Raw genomic sequence first — 23,620 nt, forward strand, 5'->3', positions numbered from 1 at the left:
CTGTCGCCGGTTCACCACTGTTCCTTCCTTAGACCACTTTTAATAGATACTGACCACTGCAGACCGGGAAACATCCCACAATGTTATGCCTGATCAGTGTATTTACTGGCTCATCTGATGTTTTAACTTCTAGAGGAAGTTAAATGATTTTATAGCACTGCGTTACACACATATTACACATTTATAGCACATACTCAAAAGTTCCAAAGACGATCTATTTTAAGTCCATCTGTGGAGAATTTCAGCTGCATTGGCTGTTGTCTCACAGGCAGTATAAAGAGGGAACTGATTTTCGCAAACTGCTGACAGAGCTGCTGGCCAAATGAGTGAATTTCTGACATGTCAAAATATAGCGTGCTGTCTTGCAACTTAAGCCTGAATTGATGCCTCATTCTCAGAAAATTTGGAAACTGTGGCAAGAAAGTTAAAAAAAAAAAAAATGAAAAAAGAGGGAACTCTGTATAGAGGAAATAAGGTAATGAACTACTGAACTTAATTACAGCATATATATTTTATATGAATTAAAATGTTTCCTTTCAGAGGACCTGCAGCAAGATTTATAAGATCTTTTTTGTTTTTGAGTAACAGTCGTGCACAGTGGAGGAACACGTACCTGGCCAGAGGAGGCCAGCAGGTTGATGGTGGTCAGCAGCATCCAACCACGACTTGCCTCTTCGCTCTGATTCACCTCCAGAAACTGCACAATGGCTCTACTGGCTGCCTCTGTGTTGAAAAATACACACACACACACACACACACACACACACACACACACACACACACACACAAACACACACAAACACAAGCATAGTCAAGTAAGCTGAATTTATTTTCACACACCGCTCTGTATCTGGGCCCATCTGTGGGTGGAGCGCGAGTCAATTAGAGACAATGACATGCAAAACTACGAGTCGTCCATGCATCACTGCTCCTGCTGTGGTTTATTCCCAAACCATACACAGACTGAATAAGATATGCAAATGAGGTCAGGAACAAATATAATTGGGGCATGTTTATGTGGCAAAAAAAGAAATAAAAAAAATCAGTAAAGATAACATGATATGAAAACCGCCATGTGAGGTATTATTTCCATTTCATATTGTCTTTTAAAGGCGTCTATTTAGTTGCTGCTGGTTTCTTTATAGCAGCAAAAAGGGTCTTTTTCATACAGATGGCGCTTAAAATCCGATCACATATTTACATTTTTATCATTGGCAGATTCTTTTCCCAAAAACTAATTGTAATTCTCTCATTTATACACCTGAGCAGTTGAGAGTTAAGGGTCTTGCTTAAAGGCCCAGCAGTGGTAGCTTGGTGATGATGGGATCATCACCACCTTTCGATCAGAAGTCCAAGGTCTTAACTAAATGTCTAAACTATTACTAAGTGCTAAAATAATGAATTCAATCATGTTCAAAGTATGTGAATCCTAACTCACAGTTCTGCTTTATTTATTCTTATCAAATTTTGCTTCCGTCAAGTCTTTTCTTTCTGCTGAATCTCCTGAACTGAGAATCTGTTGCTGGTTTTGCTCGATTTGAATCATTAACATGTGTGACATATGGACTTGGTCTTTCCTCTGTTTCAGGTCACAGTTGTCATGGCATTTCACTGTAAATATTTTATAGTGGGTTTTTTTTAACCATACAGTATAATCAGGTCAGCACTAGTCCACTATTCTTCACAACTGGAATGAGGTTTTGGGGTTAACACATGGTATTATGGTTTTTCTTCCAAAACAAAACTTTTAGCCATCCAGACAAAACAGTTCCACTATTCAGTGTTTTTCAATGCTTTTATTAACACTGCTATCAATGATTTCACCTTAAGTTTTTCTGCTTAGTCCAGAAAGATGTGTTATTAAGAACCAGTGGCGTCCACTGACAAATTATAAGTATTTATTCCCAGAAAACGATACTTATAACAATTGCTAGGGAACACTGTTCTGTATAGCAACTGTTATTTATATCAATCCCTCAGTTAGCACTGAAATTAGGGACGTCTATGTGAGCAGGGTTTGTCGGCATCAATTTACTAAATTTTAATATTTCGTACTTTTTAAATAGACTGTGTTTGGAAATGGAATCGTAAAACAAAAAAAATGCATTGGATTTTGCGAGGCACAGAAAGTCGGTAATATTGTATGCATTTAACGTATATACTGGATGTGAATCGTGTAACTGTAAATGGAATACAGTCAATAGAAAAATATGGTTTGTGCATCACATCATAACACCTAGTTTCATCTGGTCTGACTGGTACGGAAAATAATAATAATTTTGCTGTGCATAAAAGCCTGATTTTAATTACTGTCTTCGGATCAAGGTTGCATTTTCAGATCAGTTCACGCAAAATTTCCCAGCGACTCCAACGAGTCTATAGGTGCCTTTTTCTCCAAAGGTCTGTTATTTACACCCATCCAGCTGCTGCATCCTTTGAGAGTCTGGGCAACATATGCTTGAAGGTGATAGGATCAGAACGCAGATGTTCCGTCCAGCGCCAAAAACATGCCAGGAGCAATAATTCATTCCGAGATTTCAGAGATAAAAAGATGCGTCCACTCGTGTATAAGTCTCGTGGGTTCCTTTGAAGGTTTTCGAGTCAGAAGCAGAGACAAGAGAGCATACAGAATAACTCGCTTAAAATATTCTAACATTAATACGACCAACAATATGAGCTGACAAATTGAGATTGTCCCGAAGAAGCTTTACGGAAATAAATAGATTACAAATAATAATCCCTAATGAGCGAGTCATTCCTTACAGTGTCAAAGAAAAATCTCCCTGAGGTGGTATGAGGAAGAGACCTTGAGAGGAACCAGACACAAAAGGGAACCCATCCTTATCTGGGTGGTCTGTATAAGCTTATTTTTCAATTGAGAACGCTGTACCTACTTTTATTAGGTCCAAGTTGACTAGTCACTTAACACTAAGTTATGCACTCTATATGGACAAAAGTATTAGGACACCTGACTTTTCCAGCCATGTGTGCATCTTTCCCAATTTGTTACCACAAATTTGGAGGCACAGAATTGAATAAATGAATAGGAATGTTGAATGCACCCTCAGACCACCTCACCCTACATTAGGGTCTGACTTTACTGACATTCCTTGTGTCGGTATGAGCACAAATCTCCACAAGCACACTCCAAAAACTAGTGGAACATCTTCCCAGAAGAGTGAAGGTTAATACTACAGCAAATAAGGACTAATGTGAAATGAGATGTTAAAAAAATACCAGTCCTATGGTCAGGTGTCCACAAACTATTGTCCATATAGTATATATTAGTAATATTATTACAGTGTACTGACATTGCTTTTTTTTAATAATAAAGTCTGTGCAGCTAAAAGTTAAGGCTTCAGATCAAAGAAATCTCTGAACATCAAAGACATATCTAGTTTTATAATAAAAAAGAAGAAACACAGCAGTCGTGTGTGAGTGTATTAAGGTGTTTTGGGGGGGACACACACCTGTAGACTTGTTAGATGCTCTCCGTCTGATCTCGGTCACCATTAGTCTGGACACCTGAGTGGTAAACTGAAGCAGGTCGGAGAATTTTTCGTGCATGGAGCTTGGAGGAGCGCTCCCGAACACCTGCCAGAAAAACATATACAGAAACTTTAATGTTAACAGAGCACTATTAGTCAGAGTCTGCTTCACAAAAGCGAGCCTGAAATCATGAAATCATTTGTTTTGAGTTTAAAGCTGAATTGTGTATCATTCTAAAGAAAAGAAATTCAGTGAGTCTTGACAGACAGCCTCAGTGTAGAACTTAAATGAAAAAAGAAACTTATATGGACCAAATTCCAGCAGGTCCCCAAACCCAATTATTAGAAAAATCATTGTAAATAAATATAAAAAAAACAAGTGTTTACCCCACAGTTTCATGTAAATTCAACTAATCATCCCAGATTCATTAATCCAAAATGAGCTCTAAGACACTCTTGCTCAGCAGTTTGAGCACATTTCGAGAATGATTATGAAAATCAGTCAGTTTTTCCCATTAATGTGTCTGCTTCATTATGCTTCAACAAGTACTCTTCAAATCCTCATGACCACACTCATGAATTTATGCTCGGCGATGACAGACATTAGCGGCGTTTCTGTATAATCAGAGCTTGACGAGTATTAATGCGGCACACTTGACCATGCCGAGACTCTTGATTGTATGATGACTAACCTTCTCGGATAAAGCACTAGATGTGAAGCAAAAAGGGAATAAACACACTGAACAAAACTCAGCTGTGAAAACACTGACTGGCTTTAAAAGCTACGGACGAATTTCTGCTGAACAGATAAATCAGATGTCTGGTTGCGCAACCGTTTTTAACCATGGCACAGTGTGACAAGTCATAACACTGACACATCATTAAGCAATAGATTTTTTTGTTTGTTGTTGTTTGACTCAAAATAGCACGTGATATGAATCTGAACTTTTTGTAAATATCAGTAAATATTATGCATATGTGTAAAGATAAAAAAAAAAAAAAAAAGTGTTTGCCCCCTTCCTGATTTCTTATTTTCTTGCATGTTTGTTACACTTTAATGTTTCAGATCATCAAACTAATTTAAATATTAGTAAAAGATAACACAAGTGAACACAACATGCAGTTTTAAAATTAAGGTTTTTATTATTAATAGAAAACAAAATCCAAAACTACATGGCCCTGTGTGAAAAAGTGTTTGCCCCCTAAACCTAATAACTGGTTGGGCCACTCTTAGCAGCAACAACTGCAATCAAGCGTTTGCGATAACTGGCAAGTAGTCTGTTACAGCACTGTGGAGGATTTTTGGTCACTCATCTATGCAGAATTGTTGTAATTCAGCCACATTGGAGAGTTTTTGAGCATGAAGTCTTCATTTTGTTTTTCTTCAGCCATTCAGAGGTGAAGCAGCAAAACAGCCCCAGACCATCATATTACCATACATTACCACCACCATATTTTACTGTTGTTGTTACTGATATTCTTTTTCTGAAATGCGGTGTTACTTTTACGGCAGACATAATGGGACACACACCTTCCAAAAAGTTCAACTTTTGTCTCGTCAGTCCACAGAGTATTTTCCCCAAAGTCTTCAGGATCATCAAGATGTTTTCTGGCAATACTGAGATGAGTCTTTATGTTCTTTTTGTTCAGCAGCGGTTTTCGTCTTGGAACTCTGCCATGCAGACCATTCTTGCCCAGTCTCTTTCTTATGATGGAGTCATGAACACTGACCTTAACTGAGGCAGGTGAGCCCTGCAGTTCTTTGGATGTTGTTGTGGGGTCTTTTGTGACCTCTTGGATGAGTCGTCGCTGTGCTTTTTGGGTAATTTTGGTCAGCCGGACACTCCGGGAAGGTTCTCCACTGTTCCATGTTTTTGCCATTTGTAAATAATAGCTCTCACTGTGGTTCTCTGGAGTCTCAAAGCTTTAGAAATGGCTTCATAACCTTTTCCAGACTGATAGATATCAATGACTTTCTTTCTCATTTGTTTCAGAATTTCTTTGGATCTCGGCATGATGTCTAGCTTTTGAAGATCTTTTGGTCTACTTCACTTCTACCTTCATTTAAAAACTGCATGTTGTGTAGTCTTTTACTAATATTTAAATTAGTATGTATATATATATATATATATATATATATATATATATATATATATATATAAAAGAGGGTGAGAAAGACCATATGGGCAAAAGCATGTGGACACCTGACTATAAGATTATGAACACTGCATTCCATATTTAGTCCCCATTTATTTATTGCTGTTATAAAGATCTCCACTGTTCTGGGAAGATGTTCCACAAGATTTGCAGTGTGATTCCACTCAAGATCTTCCACTACAACCAATGTAAACCATATGCTCATGGAGCTGCCTTTGTTCACAGGGGCATTGCCATGCTGGAACAGTTTTGGCTCTTATCCTATACACCCTATACAACCATGTGCCTCTGTCTTTATAGTGACAGTTTGAGGAAAATATACGTACAGCTGGAAAAGCCAGGTGTCCCAATAGTTTTGCACATACAGTGCTTGTGTGTGCATAAAATTAATCTCAGTTTAGTGTTAAAAAAAAAAAAGTCAGATTTAGAAGACATCATTCTGCATTCATGCATCATCTAATCAAATGCTTTCTAGCATCTGACGTGTCCTAGCACCAACATCCATAATACTACGGTCAAGTACAGCGGAGTTTGACCTGCGAGGTCGCCAAACACTGCTGGCCATTTAAAACATAGGAGGAGTCACACAATAGGTCACGTCCTGAGGTCCTGTGTTTAAGGAAATCCGTCCTCAACCCTAATGAACACCCCTGGGATGCATTGGAACGCTGACTGCACCACAGGCCTCCTAACCTCACTTGCATCAAGACCAGACTTTGTGAACACCTACAAGCACAAATCTGCACAAGCACGCTCCAAAATCTTGTGGAACATTTTCCCTGAAGAGTGGTGTGGAATGCAATGCTCAAAAAAAGCACATACCATACTTATGACCAGGGTTCAGCAAAGTTTTGGCAATAAATTTAAGTACTGGTACTAAGTACTAAGGCTGGTAGAGGCGATAAGTGGAGGCGGAGGGAAAACTCGTTTTTTTACTATAACTCCTGCACACTACGTATCCCTAAACTTTACAATTTTAACTTTTTCTTTTTTCCTTATCTTAATTTTTGTCACAATCTTTCGCTTTCTGGCTTCGATTCGCCATCTAGCAGCGGCGTCTCGAGCTCGTATCTCAAGTTTTTGCCCGCGTATCAAAGCAAAAAATCGACCGAGTGACCGCTCGTATCTCAAAAAACTCGTATGTTAGGGCACTTGTATGTCGAGGTACCACTGTGTGTGTGTATATATATATATATATATATATATATATATATATATATATATATATATATATATAAAAGCCATTTTGCTGCTATCATCATTACAGTGCTCACTCTGTTAAAGACAGGCAGCATCATGTAGAGCTTCTCCTCCTGCTCCTTCTGGGTCATGTGACGCGGCGGGTGGCACAGCTCGGAGAAGAGGCGGCGCAGGTGCATGAGGCCCAGCGCGTTGTCCTGAGGGCTGCACTCGTCCTGCCGCGGCCTCCCCATGATTCTCTTTACCATGTTCATCTTCAGCGGCTTCCTTAGGCCAAAGCTGGCCCTGAGAAAAAAAGCAAATCAAGAAGCATTAATCAGTTACAACTAGAAGTGGCAAAACAATTATTCATGCATTTATAGCCTGTGTTTTAAATCTGCACATTCGTGATAAGCTTAAGTGTTAAAGATATACACATCACGATGAAAGAAAACGCTTAACAGGCAGAAAAAAAAACTCGAGTGTACATCACAAATTGAGGCAGCAAATGTTTTTTTATTTTTTAGATCTATGGCAAGCAACAGTAATGCAAACGGAATAATAATCAGCATCTCCTCATTTTCCATAAAGTCTCACCCACACTTTTCTGTTGGCTCGCAAAACAAAACTTTTCACAGTTAGCAATTAGCAAACACTATAAAAAACAAAACAAATAGAAAGAGAGCGTAAGAGTTCAGTCTCTTTTTTCAGTTCAGTAAATCCAATTTCGAGACGATTTTCCTCCCCAATACAAAAGTATTTAAACACCTGCCTTTTCCTGGCCATATGTGTTTTTCCATCAAACCGTTAGAAACTTGGAGGCACACGATTGTATAGGATGCTGTACATTACATTTTCCCTTCACTTAAACTAGGTGACCCAATCCTGTTCCAGCATTACAATGCCCATGAGCACATAGTGAGCTCAAAGAGGATATGAGTTATATAGTTTGGAATGGAAGATCTTGACTGGCCTGCAATAGATGTCTGACCCCAAACCCATTAAAAAAAAACTTTGGAATGAATGTGAACGTTGACTGCACCCCAGGTCTCCTCACCTCACCTACATCAGTACCTGACTTTACCAACACCCTTGTGACTGAATGTGCGTAAAGCTGTTCAAGCACACTTCAGAATCTAGTGGAACACCTTCCCAGAAGAGTGGACGCTGTTACAACTGCTAATTGGGACTGAATGTTGAATGAGAAGCTCAAAAAGGTGTACAATACTGTACACCCTCAAAGAAGAAGAGGAAAAAACAAGAATATGAGAGAGATATTTTGATACTCTCATTTTTTTATTTGCCTGGAATTCAAAAAATATACAAAAATACAACTCAATTTGGTTTTAAAATAGTTGTAATTATCTACCTAAGGTCTAGTATCAGTTTAAAATTAATATAAATCAATAAAAATATGTATGCCCTAACCGAGACTGAGAATTTACTCCACACATAGAAACGAAATCGTTTTGCACTTAAATTCAGTTGTTATATTGGGAGAAAGTCATAAGGAAGCTGCATTGACACATAGAACAGAACAGAACACATGAGTTTGCAATCAAATTTCCCAGGCTTTCAGTAGTAAGCTTTGCAATGGAGAAGAAACCTTGGACCTGGTAGAAACATGGTGCTGTCACGAAACTAAATCCTGTTTTGCAGTGGTTATGCAAAATCTTACAAACAGCTATAAAGGTGCACGACTACAGGGTGTACACCGGCTGCAAGTGTACAAACAGCTACGACTCAAATTAAACAAATGTGACGTGACAGCCGGTCAAATCCAAACACTGTGCAGTTCAAGCTAATTTTACGAGGTATAATCTGCCAAGATGCTTTTGGTTTTGTCTGTGGAAATGTGGATGCAAAAGGTATAAAGGTGTGTGGTCTCAGAGCAGATCTAAAAGCCAGAATATGATAAGTGTTTTAAGTTTAAGACTCCTGATTAGCAAGAGCACTTTGAGCATCACTGCTCTGACTAAATCTTAATGCATTATAGACTTTCCAATCACGTTAGGTGGCTTGTTTGTGGTCAGCGAGCTCTAATGAGGGATTTAGAAAAGCTTTTCTTGACAGTTAAAAAACCTGACAGTCTTGAATGTTTTTTTTCCCCTCCTCAGAGCACAGTATTACCACACCATAGGCTAAAAGCAGACATGCTAACATTAGTAACAATAGCATGCAAGCAGGCACAGAGAAAGAGAAAGAGAAATAGAGAGAGAGAGAGAGAGAGAGAGAGAGAGAGAGAGAGAGAGAGAGAGAGAGAGAGAGAGTTCCAAAATATATACCATTACAACAAAGGCCCAATTTATATTGTGGAAACACAGAGGCCCTAATCTGCAGGCCCGATTTTAAAATTAATTACAGTGTATTTAATGACCATCATAGGGTATCTGCAAGAATGAAAGGGAAAGTTTATAGGACTGTGGTGAGATCTGAGATGTAGTATGGTTTAGAGACAGTGGCATTGAGTAAAAGACAGGAGGCAGAGCTGGAGGTAGCAGAGCTGAAGATGTTGAGGTTTTTGTTGGGAGTGACGACGATGGACAAGATTAGAAATGAGTTTATTAGAGGGATGGCGCATGTAGGACGTTTTGGTGACAAGGTAAGGGACGTGAGATTGAGATGGTTTGGACATGTGCAGAGGAGGGACATGGGGTATATCAGTAGGAGAATGCTGAGGATGGAGCCACCAGGAAGGAGGAAAAGAGGAAGGCCAAGGAGGAGGTTTATGGATGTAGTGAGGGAAGACATGCAGGTAGTTGGTGTGAAAGAGAGCAGATGTAGAGGACAGGGGGGTATGGAGACGGATGATCTGCTGTGGCGACTCCTAATGCGAGCAGCCCAAAAAAGAAAAAGAAGATCTATGATGCCCAAAAAGTGGAAGCCGGTTATTTTAGCTGAATGTGGAGCTCTAATTAAAGAGAGATTTAATACATTGATTTTGGAGATGAAGTGAACCAGTAGTACATTTTCTTTAATTTCCTTTTCTGTAGATATTTTCATATTCATAAAGAAAGCACAATTATAATGTTTTTGATTTATTTAAAAAAAAAAAAAAAAAAAAGATTATTGATTGATAAGTGGAGCCAGTCTCATGTAAAGTCACCACAGAGTATGTGAATCTAAAAGAATTCTCGACCCTACACTCAAGTATAATTATCAATGACAAGTTATTATTTTAAACTACATTTAATAACTGGTAGAATTTCATTTATGGCATCAGTGACCAGGTTATTAAATGCAGAAACTGCTGGATCTCAATAAAGCAGTAATCTGACTGGCAAACATTGGACCCCAGTGCAGGAGTGTTAGTCACATGAATGTATACAAAACATTTGACTTGTATACCATGACAACTGCAGTAGCAATTAATGAGATCATCTGGCAGAGGCTTCGTTCCAAACCTCTAACTAGCACACCATTGGAATGTTTGTTTAACAGGCGTTTATATTAGTGTGTTTTAGTATTTTGTGTACCCCATGTGTATATTATGTACTTTGAGATCCATTTACAAAGACTCTCGATGTGAATTGACCCATGTTTTAATGGCGAGGGTGAAATTAAACACGTTTATAAGAATTCTCCTGGTTTGAGAAGTTTACAGGGACTTGTATGATGACCTCAGAACCTTAAGCTGCCAATAAAACAAAAATAATAATAAATAAAAAAAGTTATTTAAAGAAACTGGAAATGGAAGGAGTCTCCAGTGTGAGCACTGTGTACAGCAGTGGTTCCCAATCTTTTTTGCGTCACGGACCGGATTAATGTCAGACAATATTTTCACGGATCGGCCTTTAAGGTGTGGCGGATAAATACAACAAAATAAAATGATACGAACGCCATTAAAACTGGTATTTTCTAAATATAATAAACGTGAATCCACTGTGTTGTATTTTGTTCAATTTGCTAGCTTGGGGGTTTCAATTTAGCGGTGATGTATTATGTGTTAGCGGCCAGAGCAGCCCCTTTAAGAAGGTAGCGGATGTAAGACATGTGACCGAGGCATCTTGACATGCATCAACAGTGAGTCATAGACAGATGTGGTGGAGAGAATCCGGTAATTTACCGAAATAAAACCGTTCAGAATCAGAGAATAAATTAAATGAAAATAATGTAAGTTATGTATTCTTTCTGTGCTGCCCGGAACCAATTGACCCATGAACTGGTGCTGGTCCACAGCCCGGGGGTTGGGGACCACTGGTGTAAAGGATGCAGAGGTGAAATTCAGGAATTTGGTGACACTTCATGGTATCACGAATTATGTTATGAAGCATTGCATTTCCCCTTTATTAATACTTTCAAGAATTAGGGGGTGACAATGAACGTGTAGGCAGTTCATAATAATTTTCTCGACATTTAATAATTAGCAATAATTGCATAACTAAGTGCAATGTGCCATTCATAAAAAAATGCTAAAATTACTATAGTATTAGAGGTATATATTGGTGTTATAAATGTCTTATTTCACTTTGCTTCTGCCTGAATTGAAATCCCACAGCGCTTCTGAGCGGGTCCCTGCCAGTGACACTGCAAAATAATGAGGGAAAATGAGGTCGGTTTTACAAAAAATGATGAGGCTTTTTCCATACAGAGAACCGCTCAAGCATAAATTATATGTCAAACAAGTACTGATGTCCTCAGGGATTTCATCGAATGCTGGTGAAGCGTTAAACAAGTGATGTGAGATTCAGAAGTGGTATAACTGAACTATGACGACTCACAGCCTAGATTTAAGTATTCAATCTCCAGAGAAACAAAAGCGATGCTTTCAAACATTAGAGCGGTTGCATTTAACCAGCACACTTTTATAATCAAAGGGCAGATCCCTTCACTTGGGCCTCAGCAGATTCTTGGTAACTTGGGAAAAGTGTGAACTGGTTGCCACCTTGACATGACGTGAATGAGTAATGAGCCTCCTTTTTTTTTTTTTACAAAATGCAAGCCTAATGCATTCTTGAGAAGCGGTAAAAAAAAAAAAAAGGAAGAAATTTGCATGTGCGGTCGGCCGAAGCAGTTCATGGCCGACTTGTACTGCTTCGTATGACTGCCCCCAACTTCATTACAGCGTACAGTTCCATCCTGGAACCCAAATTGCCCTAAAACCATGAAAAAAGAAATACATTTTATACATCCAAATGTGTTTTCACAAGCTATAGCAATGGCATTACACTTTCTACTGTAGCTTTTTCTCAGCAACATACTATAAAAATTACTAACTTTTGTCATATATGCAATTTTAAAACACTGTATACAAGTATATATATTTCATATACAAGTCCAAGACAGCAAAATTGGTTATGTTCTCATGTTGGGAGGAAAGATTTACTTTATCACACCTGTCAATCAAAGCAGTCGTAGCCAATCATTAAGGGTCCAAGAGCTAAAATATGCAAGGAGTGCGGACAAAGCAGAACTCAATGTTGCCAGTTGTTCACGCTTAACATTTCTCAGAGAAACCATGTGTTCTTATTTGCGATGCTGCTGGATTGCTTAGATGACTAAGAATTGATCGTAGTTAAATGAAAAGCAGCGGGATTAAGTATGGATAATACTGATGAGCTTTCAAACATGGTAGAAATTCATTCAAATACAGATTAGGTCAAAAACTGAAGCAATATAAAAAAAAATAATTAAAAAGTCACGAACTATTCTTTGGCAAAATGCATCGTGAACACTCAGCAAGCCAAAAGGCATGTGAGCCATTTCCTAACAGACCAATAATAACTTTGTGATCTAGACAGAAACATTTCTAAAATGTTTTATTTTGTCTGGGCCAAATATGGAGCTCTGCAAGATCCCTTTATTTTATATTATATTTTTAAACAACACGTGCAATAACAGAAATTTTAACTAATATATATAAAATAAATAAATAAATTAATCAAAACGTTCAATATTACCTGTGTGCAATCTGTCTTAGTGTAACTAATTACTAGTGGTCTCTTTTTCTTATTTGTATTTATACATTGTGTTGTGTATATACTGTATACTACAGTATGTCTCTATTCTTTTAAATATTTGCATTTCTTTTTCTTCGCTGATGTAACAGAGAAATGTCCCCACTGTGGAATGAATAAAGGTATATATTATCTTCTCTTATCTTCTTCTTATTATTATTATACCTGTGCGATGATAATCAGTATAGTTTTTATATTAAAGATCCTTCCTTTATTAAAAGCAGCTGATGCCAACACACACACACACACACACACACACACACACACACACACACACACACACACACACACACACACTATAAACAAAGAAATCATTAATCCCCCAATAAGGACTACACAAGGAAGACTGTGTCATGGGTGTTACAATAGAAACAACACAAAGGTTTCCATCATCTGCTCAGGCTGCCATGTGTATGTGGGTTATGTAGGTCATGTCAGTGTGCTGAGTCGGATAGTGGAGCATAGTGTAAAAGTGACTTAACCCTCATCCGAAAACATCTGGAGGCTAAAAAAGTTTGGTAAGAACTGCCAAAGACCATGAGAACAGTAAAGAGCCCTTTTTAAAAGGTTGTGCTTTATGGTGTATTTTTATTTACTCTACATTGTGGTAAAGCAGATCAGACATCCTGGCTAATTGTTTTGTATTCACAGTTCCCTGGGTTATAAAAAGGTTCTGTCCAATCAGTGTCCAAGCGAGAACAAAATAATCTTCCTTACAAGATTGATATAGATTTCACAACGGTGTAACACTAAACTATATCCATTTACAAATCTCACCATTATCTAAACTGAGCATTGGATCTTACATTCATCATTAAAAGGATTCAATAAAACTGGAATCAGTGATGAAACTGAGTGAAACGCAGACCAGCGCAGTACAAAAGCACCACTCATTAATGTATAGTGAATGATTGAGGCCAGAAACCTGACTATGGACCACCAAGCTTGGAAACATCTGCTAACTGATTTCCAGAATCCATTAGGACTAGCAGGAGCATACTGATTTTGAAAGATAGATACTTGATGATTAATTGGTTAAATGCAATTTTCGATTTTGCAGGTTTCATTAAAGGGATGTGTGTGTGTGTGTGTGTGTGTGTGTGTGGTAAGAAGCTTCCAGACATTCATGGCTGCAATGCTTTCAAGCATTTATTCTAAAAGAAAGCCAAAAACAAAAGCAGCTCCAACAAAATAACGGCGCTGTCGGGTTTCTGCATGACATGGATGTCTTTTGAAGTCTTTATTTGTATTTTTTTTTTAATAAATGTAAATTCCTCAGACTGCCTGCAAATCCAAGATATACAAAAATCATCTTTGAAAATCTCTTGGCAAAATAAAATCTCTCCGAATTACATTGTGAATAAACCCATTAAAAAGCACAAAAATTCGAGTAAAGGACAAGTCCACACACATCGTCTTCTCTTCTATATCGAGTCTCAAAAAAAAATATGATACAATCAGACCAACGGTTTAAAGGCATGACATCAAAGAAATTTACAAGAGAAAACGTTTGAGTTTGATCTCATAAAAAACACCCAAAATACAGGTTTTAAACAGTTGATATTCTGTATCACAGAAACATCTTAATTGTAATCGAATCTCTTTAGTAACTACGATAACGATGAACAATAACAGCCTGTTCAACTTGTATGTAAGTAACGAAGCAAATGGTGTTCAAAGGAAATGTTCCTGGACAGAGTGGTGATTGAAAAAATGCACCCAAAGTACCTGGTGGTTTTCTTAACACCCTGTGTATATACACACTCATATAGCCAAAAGTTCTTCGCCAAACTATTACAAAAACAATGGAAGCACACAATTCATTTGTATTTTTCAATGCTTCAGTCTTAATCATTTATAATCATTTTAACACCTTAATGATGCACTGGAACACTGACTGAACCCCAGACCTCCACATCTTACACCAGTGCCTGATCTGACTAATGATCTTGAAGCTGCATAAACACAATCCCCACAAAAATCTCATGGAAAGTCTTCCCAGAAACGTGGAGGTTATTGTAGCAGTAAAAGGGGACTAAATCTGGAATACAATGTTCAACAAGCACATATCAGTTCATGTCCTACACTATAAAGACAAACGTGTCAAGACACCGGACTTTTCCAGCCATATGTGGTTTTTAGCACAAAGTTGGCGAGTTCGATGAGTAGCATGAAATTTTCCCTTCATGTAAACTAGGAGACCCCAACCAGTTCCAGCATGACAATGCCCCCAAGGCAGCTCCATGAAAATATAGTTTGAATGGGTTGGAGTAGAAGATCTTGAGTGGCCTGGTATTAAGCTCTGACCTCAAACCTTTTGAACACCTTTAGGATGGATTGGAATGCTGACTGAGATAATGCATATCTGACTGCACTCCAGACCTCCTCGTATGGCTGAATGAGCAAAGATCTTCACGAGTACACTCCAAAATCTAGTGAAACATCTTCCCAAAAGAGTGGCGGTCTTTATAACAAACGGGGACTAAATGTAGAATGTCCAGTCCACTGCTGCTTTTTCTGTTGCTGACAAAGTTGTCAATTTTGTCTTGCTGACTAGTAGACTGAACCTTTCTGCTGAACTACTACTTTGGACGTTTTGTGTCTTTTTTTCTGTTGCATTCGTTTTGGAGATGTAAGTAATACATTGCTAGCATTCAACACTGTTGCTCAAAAAGAAGAAAAAAACATTTCCGGTGATGCTACGTTTCCCAGACCTCGCACCTCTACTGCTCCTGACATATTTTGGTTGTGGAACCAGAAATGGGCAGAATGGTTGAAATTGTGTCAGTGGAAAATGTCAACAAGCTGTGTAGTTTTTTTACAGAATAAATGTTGAAACATGTTGCCTTCCGAACGGTGCTAAGGACCAAACTATAGTTCTTTACCCATAAAACCATTTTCAGTGAAATCTCTAATAAATATTATGCATGTACAATGTATTTGACTGGTTTCAGCTAGAACGTCCATGAATTAATAGATTAGATTTTATTTGTATGAGCTTCAATTACCTTTACAAAGCGATGCAAAGCAGGAAAAAAAATTAAACCGAAGGATTACTAATGTAAAAACTAATGAAAGGGATGTGGCTTCCAGAAGGGTCTTGGTTTTCATAGGTGTCTGTTGTGCTGCAATCAACTTTCCTCAAATGTGGAATTTGAGTTTCAAATTGAGAAAAAAAAAAGAAATAAACAAAAAAAAACAAAAGGCACGAACACCTTTAAGTTCACCTTTCAATAGCAGCTAATGGGACATTCTGCCTGTTTTTTTCCTGACTAGAGATCTGGAGTTACTATTCTAACATTAAAATCAAGTGGACGTAAAGGACAAAGGCACATTTTTGTGAATAACGGTTCGTTGTGGCATACTCTTAAAAATGCATAAATGTTGGAGAGTATGTAGTATTCTTTTTACAATACAGCCATGGCCACCCATAAAAAGAAAGCAATAAAGAATGGAACTTGTTCCGAATTGTTGTGTGTTAAAAATTGTATTACAGACAGTGTGGGACTGGTGAACGTTCTCTCCAATAAACTGTGGTTCAGCTCTGCATGCTTTACTCCTTACAGGCTTTTTTTGTTATAGAAATATAATTCTTTAAAGGCTTTTTAGAGGTTTCAAAGAGTTCATGAGCGTGGGGTGATGTAATCGCAGAAACCGTGTCACATGTGCGACATATTTAGAGAACTGAGACTCAACATTTCCATCATTTCCAAATGCAAAAGCAAAAAAAAAAAAAAAAAAACGAAAAACAGGTAGTTGGTGTGTGTTGGTGTGTGTTGGTGTGTGTTGGTGTGTGTTGGTGTGTGTTGGTGTGTGTGTGTGTTGGTGTGTGTTGGTGGGTGTTGGTGGGTGTGTGTGTGTGTGTGTGTGTGTGTGTGTGTGTGTGTGTGTGTCAAATTTTGAATTGCTTATATTTGGCTCATCCAAGAAAAAAAAAAAAAAACCTTAATAAAGCATTTATTCAATCTGAGCAAAATGTTACATAACGGTTCCCAAGCAAGCAGACAGTGTATGAAATTACAAATGACTAGTGCAAGAAGATTAGATCAATAATGGCAATATCCACCATCCCCACTACCTCTGAAGAAATAAATACTCTGAATAGATACTCTAAAAATATATGTAGCACGCCCAGTAAACAGGAAACCAGTCTTTACTGTAAACCCCTTATCAAAAACAACTGTTTCCTTTTATACTAAACCCATATAAACACGGCTTATCACATCAATCCATTCTCCCAATACTGCCTTATAATCCAACATCATGGCAGCTGAAGAAAACAAAGCATCTTCCCTACACTGTAGATACTCCATATCTCAAATAATGAATACACAAAACCGAATTTTGTGTCTGTGGTTGAAAGAAAGCGTTGGTCAGAGACACCAGTAGGCTGCATCGAAGCAGCTATTTCGAGACCACCATGGCAGCAGATCAAACCGCATCGAAAAGGTGTGTAAACAAACCCGCTTGTCACCATGGAGAATGTGTTTTCCATACCTACTGCTCTCCTGCTGCTCTGCCAGCATCCCTTGGTATCATCGATGGAAAGGCAATCCGAAAGGAGCCGGGGAGATAACGATCCTTGTTTTTTTCCGTACAGAAAGACGGCCCTGCGTTTATGAGGCGTTACGCTCGCGAGCGGCGAGTGGAGAGCTTTATTGGCACTGCCAGGCGACTCGGGTGCCAGCCTGCAGGGACTGGCACAGCTGATGCCCCCCTGTCACCAGCTGTACCACGCGGGTGGATAATGGGAGGGGCGCTTCTTTCACACCAGGAGATACCATCTGGGTGCCATGGCGGGGGAGCAAAAAAGACACACTCCATCCAAAACATGCAGCATATCCATTTTGAATTTTTTTTCAAATTCACTGAACCATTTACTTTTTAAAATGTCCACACCTCTTCACTGCTATAGCCTTTATATTTATTCACTGTACATATGTTTACATACATACATATATATATATATATATATATATATATATATATATATATATATATATATATATATATATATATATACACACATATATATATATATATATATATATATATATATATATATATATATATATATATATATATATATATATATTACATGCTGTACATATGCTACATATTTATCTGCACTTGTCTATTTGCACAACTGCTACTATTTCCACTTCTGGTATATGCCAAGCTGCATTTTGTTGCTGTCTGTCTGTCTGTCTGTCTGTCTGTCTGTCTGTCTGTCTGTCTGTCTGTCTGTCTGTCTTTCAGAGGCTCAATAATTCATTCTGCACTGGATGCAGAATTAAACGGCATTGGGTGAGAGGTATTGTAGCTCCTCCCACCTGGGTAGCTAAAGAATCCATGCAGTGGAGGCTTACACTGTGTTTAACAGGATGTACACACACAAATAATGCCATTTCAGTCAAAAATAGTGCATGCATTACAAACCGAATCAGCATAAATTTCCAAATCAGCAGGATGACTGAAGTACCAAGAAATCAAAGTCAGCTTCAAAACAAAGCAGTTACAGAAAGCGAAATAAAAAAACTCTCATTGCAGAGCGGTCATTCAGAAAACCAATATTCGGGTGGACGCTTGCGTTTAACATGAACAATATCGCTTTCTGAGATCCATAAAGCAGGAGCCATTAATTATGCATCCTTATAAATACCTTTGTGTGGCAGTTTTAAAAATGGAAACGTACAAATTGACTCACTCTAAACAGTTCTTTAACCCTGACAGTGATACAGATTAGAATATTGCACACACATAGGGAGCAAAGATCTGAGATCTAAAAACACCAGAATAGGGACTACTGAGGGTAAAGACACAAAAAGAACATGATTTTTCAGTCTGCATTCAGGCTCGATGCATTTAGCACAAACATGACCCCCCCCCGAAATCCTGCCTGTCTCAGTAACCTCGTGCTGAATGGAAGCTCAGGAGAGGCATTCTGTTTGAGTAAATCAGGAAGACTGAAGGGGTACTAGAACACTTCCTGGGAATTATCAATAAAGCTACATGGGAAATATCGTCTATGATGTGAGGACACAGGTTATCACTTATTATAGGAATATACCCCAAAGATTACTTTCCTATAAAAGTTAATCCTGAAGTGTTTTATTTCTCTTATACCCCCTATAACACTTTTTTTTCGTCCTTATGAATAAGCTGTTACTATAGAAACAGTGAAAACTAGTCAGATTATACGTTTTTACAATGCTGTGTGAATAATCTTTTAAGATCTATAGAAACTAAATCCGAGAACATTACTAAAGATATAAATCTAAACATGCTCTAAAGATACTAGATGCTACGAATAACCGTTAGTTGTTGTGGTGTCTTGCAGTGAAAGTGGAAAGTCTGAGCGACAGCTAAATTCCTGTGTTTGTTATAACTGATATAAACCCCAGACACCAGTCCCCCTCATTTTCTTTCCTCTTGAAGTCAATAAGACAAAAATATTCAGCTTGTCATGTGACTGAGAAACCACAAAGCAAAGAAAATGCCTCTGTCCTGAGGACTTTCCCAAGAAGGTAAATTGTTGATCATGTGGAGCATCCGAAAACCATGAGAATGAGCTTTAACTATAGAACCTAATTAGTAATGAGTGCAGGTTAAAAACATGCACAGCAACACGAATTAAGAAGTGCTGTGGTGTTTTATCAGGAGAAACAATAGCGAACGGCTCTATTCGGATTGGATTTTTTTACAAGGTGGATGTCTAGAGTACGTTTCTTTCCTCAATGATAAAACTCTCACATCCGAACAGCAATAAAACGATCACTGGACTGTGTTTTCTCAGACCATTGCAAATATAAATGATAAAAGCAGTTAGTATTCACTTATAAAGTTACATTAATATAAATATTTAAGGACCGAGCGGTGATATAATTAGGAATTGTTTACAGAAGAATAAAACTTAATGATTTTGTGCATAAGTAAATATAAAGTAATGCTTTATACATTTATACCTGTTGCTGCATTGTATTTAATCAGCGTGCAGGATCGTGCTTTTTCTTAATAATTTTAGTTCTGAAACTGCTTTCCCAGGTCTTCTGAGGTGTTCTTGTCTACACCATGTATATGGCCGAGTGCCTCTTCTAAAGCACACCGACTTGGAAAGTGTTTACTATTCGGGTTAAGGTGTCTGATCTGTATGCTACAAGATTAAATTCAGCAAACAACAGAAGTCAAACATCACTTTTCCAGCATGAGATGAAATTTGCATAGAAAATGATAGGCAAGAGCAATGAAAAACAGGAGATAAAACCCCATTCAGGTGGAATTAAATGTACATGGGGTTATAACCCTGTTTTACTCTGTCATTTTATTCTCATCTGAATTGGCCATGCTGATGTTTTTCTCCGTCCTTTTATAAAATTACTCGCCAAATTATAGATTTTTTTTGACCAAATAGTTTAATTTCAGTTGTGGATAGATGCCAGTGATTATCAAAAATTCTTTTTTTTCCTACTAGTGCATGGATGCTTCCTGTATACGTTGCGATTATCATGTTAGTGCATTTTCTGATTTTTGCTGTTGAAGTTCAACCGACAATGGCTTATAACAATAACGAGAGCTAGGTTGGATCATACTTGCCAATAAACAATTAATCAATCGATAGTTCTTTAAATGGATACTGAATTGAGAAAAAAATAAAAAAATAATTATAGTAAAATAGTACTGAATTAACTAAATAAAAATCCGGTACTGAATCATGAAAATATATTAATTTAAACATATAATTACATAATAAATCAATAATTAATAATAATTATAATATAGTGCCCTCCGTCCACGCACCTGCTCACACGTAAAAACAAACAGCATGTGGCATCAGTGAATTGCCTCTAGAGGCCGCTCTCGTAATGATAGCGGTCCAGAAGCTGGAAAAACTATCGGTATGGATTTTCGCCGATATCCGATCGTTCCAGCAATCAACTATAGGTGCCACGACGTCTTATTAATAACTACGGGAATTTTTTGTTCGAAAGCCAACCTTTATTATCAAATACAGATATGGTATGAGTAAAACATATTTAAAAAAATATATATTTCCTGCCATTGTTCAGAGGGCCGTTCCAAAAGTAGGGGTGGACCGTAGTTTGGGACCCCTGGTTTACAGTGTGAACATATATGCGTCTCGATGCGTCCCAGAGAGCCTGATCCACTGCCTCACTGCCCTGGCTGGAAACTTAGTAATCACTATGGGATCACTATGATCCACTGCATCTAGCATGCACCACTGTGAACCACTCTGAATTTAAACCAGCAGAAAAGAAAACAGCTGCTCTTCGTTGCTTCTTCTATTGTCTCATATGCCCTCCATAAGGTTTATTAGAAGACCACGTGAGTGAAGAGCACATAAAATGAAAACAAGTATAGCATAAGCTGCCGCAAGAAACGTGCATGACACCCGTCCTCCAGTAGCACTCAATCTGAACACAATCGGTCAGAGGAGATGCTTTCAAAATGCAGGTGTGAACATCATTCAAGGCAGATATTAATCCCAGGTGTAAACTCCCTCTCTGTCCGTATCTGTATCTCTCTCTCTCTCCCTCTATATATGTCTCATTTCCTCTCTCTCCCCCTGTGCCCTCTCTGCCTGTATCTCCCTCTCTCTATATATCTGTCTCCTCTCTGTCTGATCTCTCTCTCTCTCTCTCTGTCCGCATTTGTCCCTCTCTCTCTCCCTGTTTTCCTCCCTCTATATATCTTTCCTTTTCTCTCTTTCCTGTCTCCTCTCTGTCTGATCTTTCTCTCTCACTCTCTGTCTATCCGTCTCTCTTTCTCTCCCTGTATCTCTTTCTCCCCATATTTCACCCTGTCTCTCTCTCCATCTGTCTTCCTCCCTCCCTTTTTCTCTCTCTCTCTCTCTCCCTTTACCCACCTCCCTGTTTGTATCTGTCTCTCTCTCTTCCCCATCTTTCTCTGTCTGTATCTCTCCCTTTCTCTCTCAACCTCTCTGTCAATCTGTCCTTCTCTCCGCCTCCCTTCTCCCTCTCTCCAGGTCATGACCCGTGCTTACTCGTCACGTGCCAGAGTTATGATTCGGTAAAGATTCTGTTCTCTGGCTGATTTCCCAGCTCCTGCTCAGACGAGGCGAGACTGTGAGCGAGCCACTGTGCAGGACTCTTTATTTCACATCTGATGTAGTGCACTTAAGTAGGAAGCAGCGAGCCATTTGGGATTCGACCGATGACTTGCACAAAGCTGAAGTTTTTCCTCGGCGTAAGCAGCTGCCTTTTGTTTTTTTTTCTCCCTCGCTCATCCTGAACACAGTTTAACTGTGGAGATAACAAACAAGCACAAACACAACACAATTCTCATCAGCGGACACAGACACGTAATCTGACATTAGGGACTGAAGTGGAAAAGATCAATCTGAAGAGCTCATTCCATACACAGATCCAGACAAGCCTTGGATTTCATTAGGTAGGATATTAGTGTGGGGGTGAAGCCGACAGCAGGCCAGTGTTTGGAGTTTGGAGGACTCGGTGTTCACATATCCAGGACCGGTGGTTTACAGGAGGAAAGGCTGTGGCTGTACAACCCAGTTACCTCCAGCAATCACTTCCAGCCTTCTGACGTTGTGTGACAGGACACACAGCACGACCAGGACAGATGTTTAACATCTGGTTGTTGCCCTGTTTTATAAAAACAGTCCGGCGAATAGTAAATAACCGTCTACAATCACAGTGTGTGTGTGTGTGTGTGTGTGTGTGTTCCTTTGCGGATGAGATGCTAAGCTAGCGTTAGCATTAGCAGACTAGCAGGACACTACTAACATGGAAGCTGCATTCCCGAGGTCGTCAACAACAACAACAACAACCACCAACACCACCACCACCAACACAACAGCAGCAGCAGACGCTATTCGGAAACACGCCGAGGTTATTGTATTGATGCCTCCCCACACGGGAAGCGGCTCGGGTGGCTCCGCAGCTAGCTCGAACGCTACACGGTATCAATGGACAACTTACCGATAACGTCGAGGCAGAGGTTCGTGAGGGAAAAGCGAGGCGTTTAACGGGACCGGAGCTCACTTCTCTCTGCTAATGACAGCCTCCGTTTCCGTTCCTAATCCATATCTGACGCATATTGAGAGCTTTTTTCGGTGGAGGGGGGCTACAGTACAGGCAGTCAAGTCAGCTAGTGGCCATATTTAATCCTCGCCATCCCGACAACAGCAGCACCTCATCCCAGCTCCACCGCTCCACTGGCAGCGCTCAGCGCTCCCACACGGCCGCCTGACTGCGACAGCAAAACACGAGCAACACCGACACCTGCTGGTCAAACTCGCGGAACTGCACCTGCTTTTATTTACATACACCGCAGGCGCTCTAACGCTTTAACTGTTTCCCAATGAAGAGCCAAAAAATTACCTTGAGTGCATTTAATGGTATAATGTTGTATTATATTGAACTGCATTATATTTAGTTATATAATCATGTAGTCATATACTAATAATAAGTTCATGGTTCCTCTTATTTATGAGTTCATACTATTTCGATTATATTTAATTATTCTCTATATAATGCATTGTATATCATAGATTCTCCTCATATATATATATATATATATATATATATATATATATATATATATATATATATATATATATCTGTATATACAGTGTGTATACATTTTGTACAGTTGTGCATACATTGTACACACCCCAAATTCTCTACACATATTGTGCCTTACATACGTCCTGTTTAGTAGTGTAGTATGCTAAGAATATATATATTCTTAAAATACTAATCACCACTTTCTGCACATGTTTACATTGCCCAGAGCCTTTATATGTATTGTACTTACTTAACAGCTCATGCACATATATAC

At 38.7% G+C, this 23,620-nt stretch overlaps 1 protein-coding gene across 1 annotated transcript in view; it reads right to left on the reverse strand.

Annotated features, from left to right (window-relative positions):
* The window catches only part of wdfy3 (WD repeat and FYVE domain containing 3), an 88,900-nt gene extending 71,453 nt beyond the window's left edge, over window positions 1-17,447 (reverse strand). Inside the window, 4 exon segments of the mRNA XM_046841410.1 lie at window positions 614-723; window positions 3,471-3,594; window positions 6,920-7,130; window positions 17,279-17,447. Of these exon segments, the coding sequence (XP_046697366.1) occupies window positions 614-723; window positions 3,471-3,594; window positions 6,920-7,130; window positions 17,279-17,307 (474 nt within the window). The 5' untranslated portion in view covers window positions 17,308-17,447.
* Between the last annotated feature and the right edge of the window lie 6,173 nt (window positions 17,448-23,620).

The sequence above is a fragment of the Silurus meridionalis genome, chromosome 27 (assembly GCF_014805685.1).
Source record: "Silurus meridionalis isolate SWU-2019-XX chromosome 27, ASM1480568v1, whole genome shotgun sequence".
NCBI classification, from domain to species: domain Eukaryota; kingdom Metazoa; phylum Chordata; class Actinopteri; order Siluriformes; family Siluridae; genus Silurus; species Silurus meridionalis.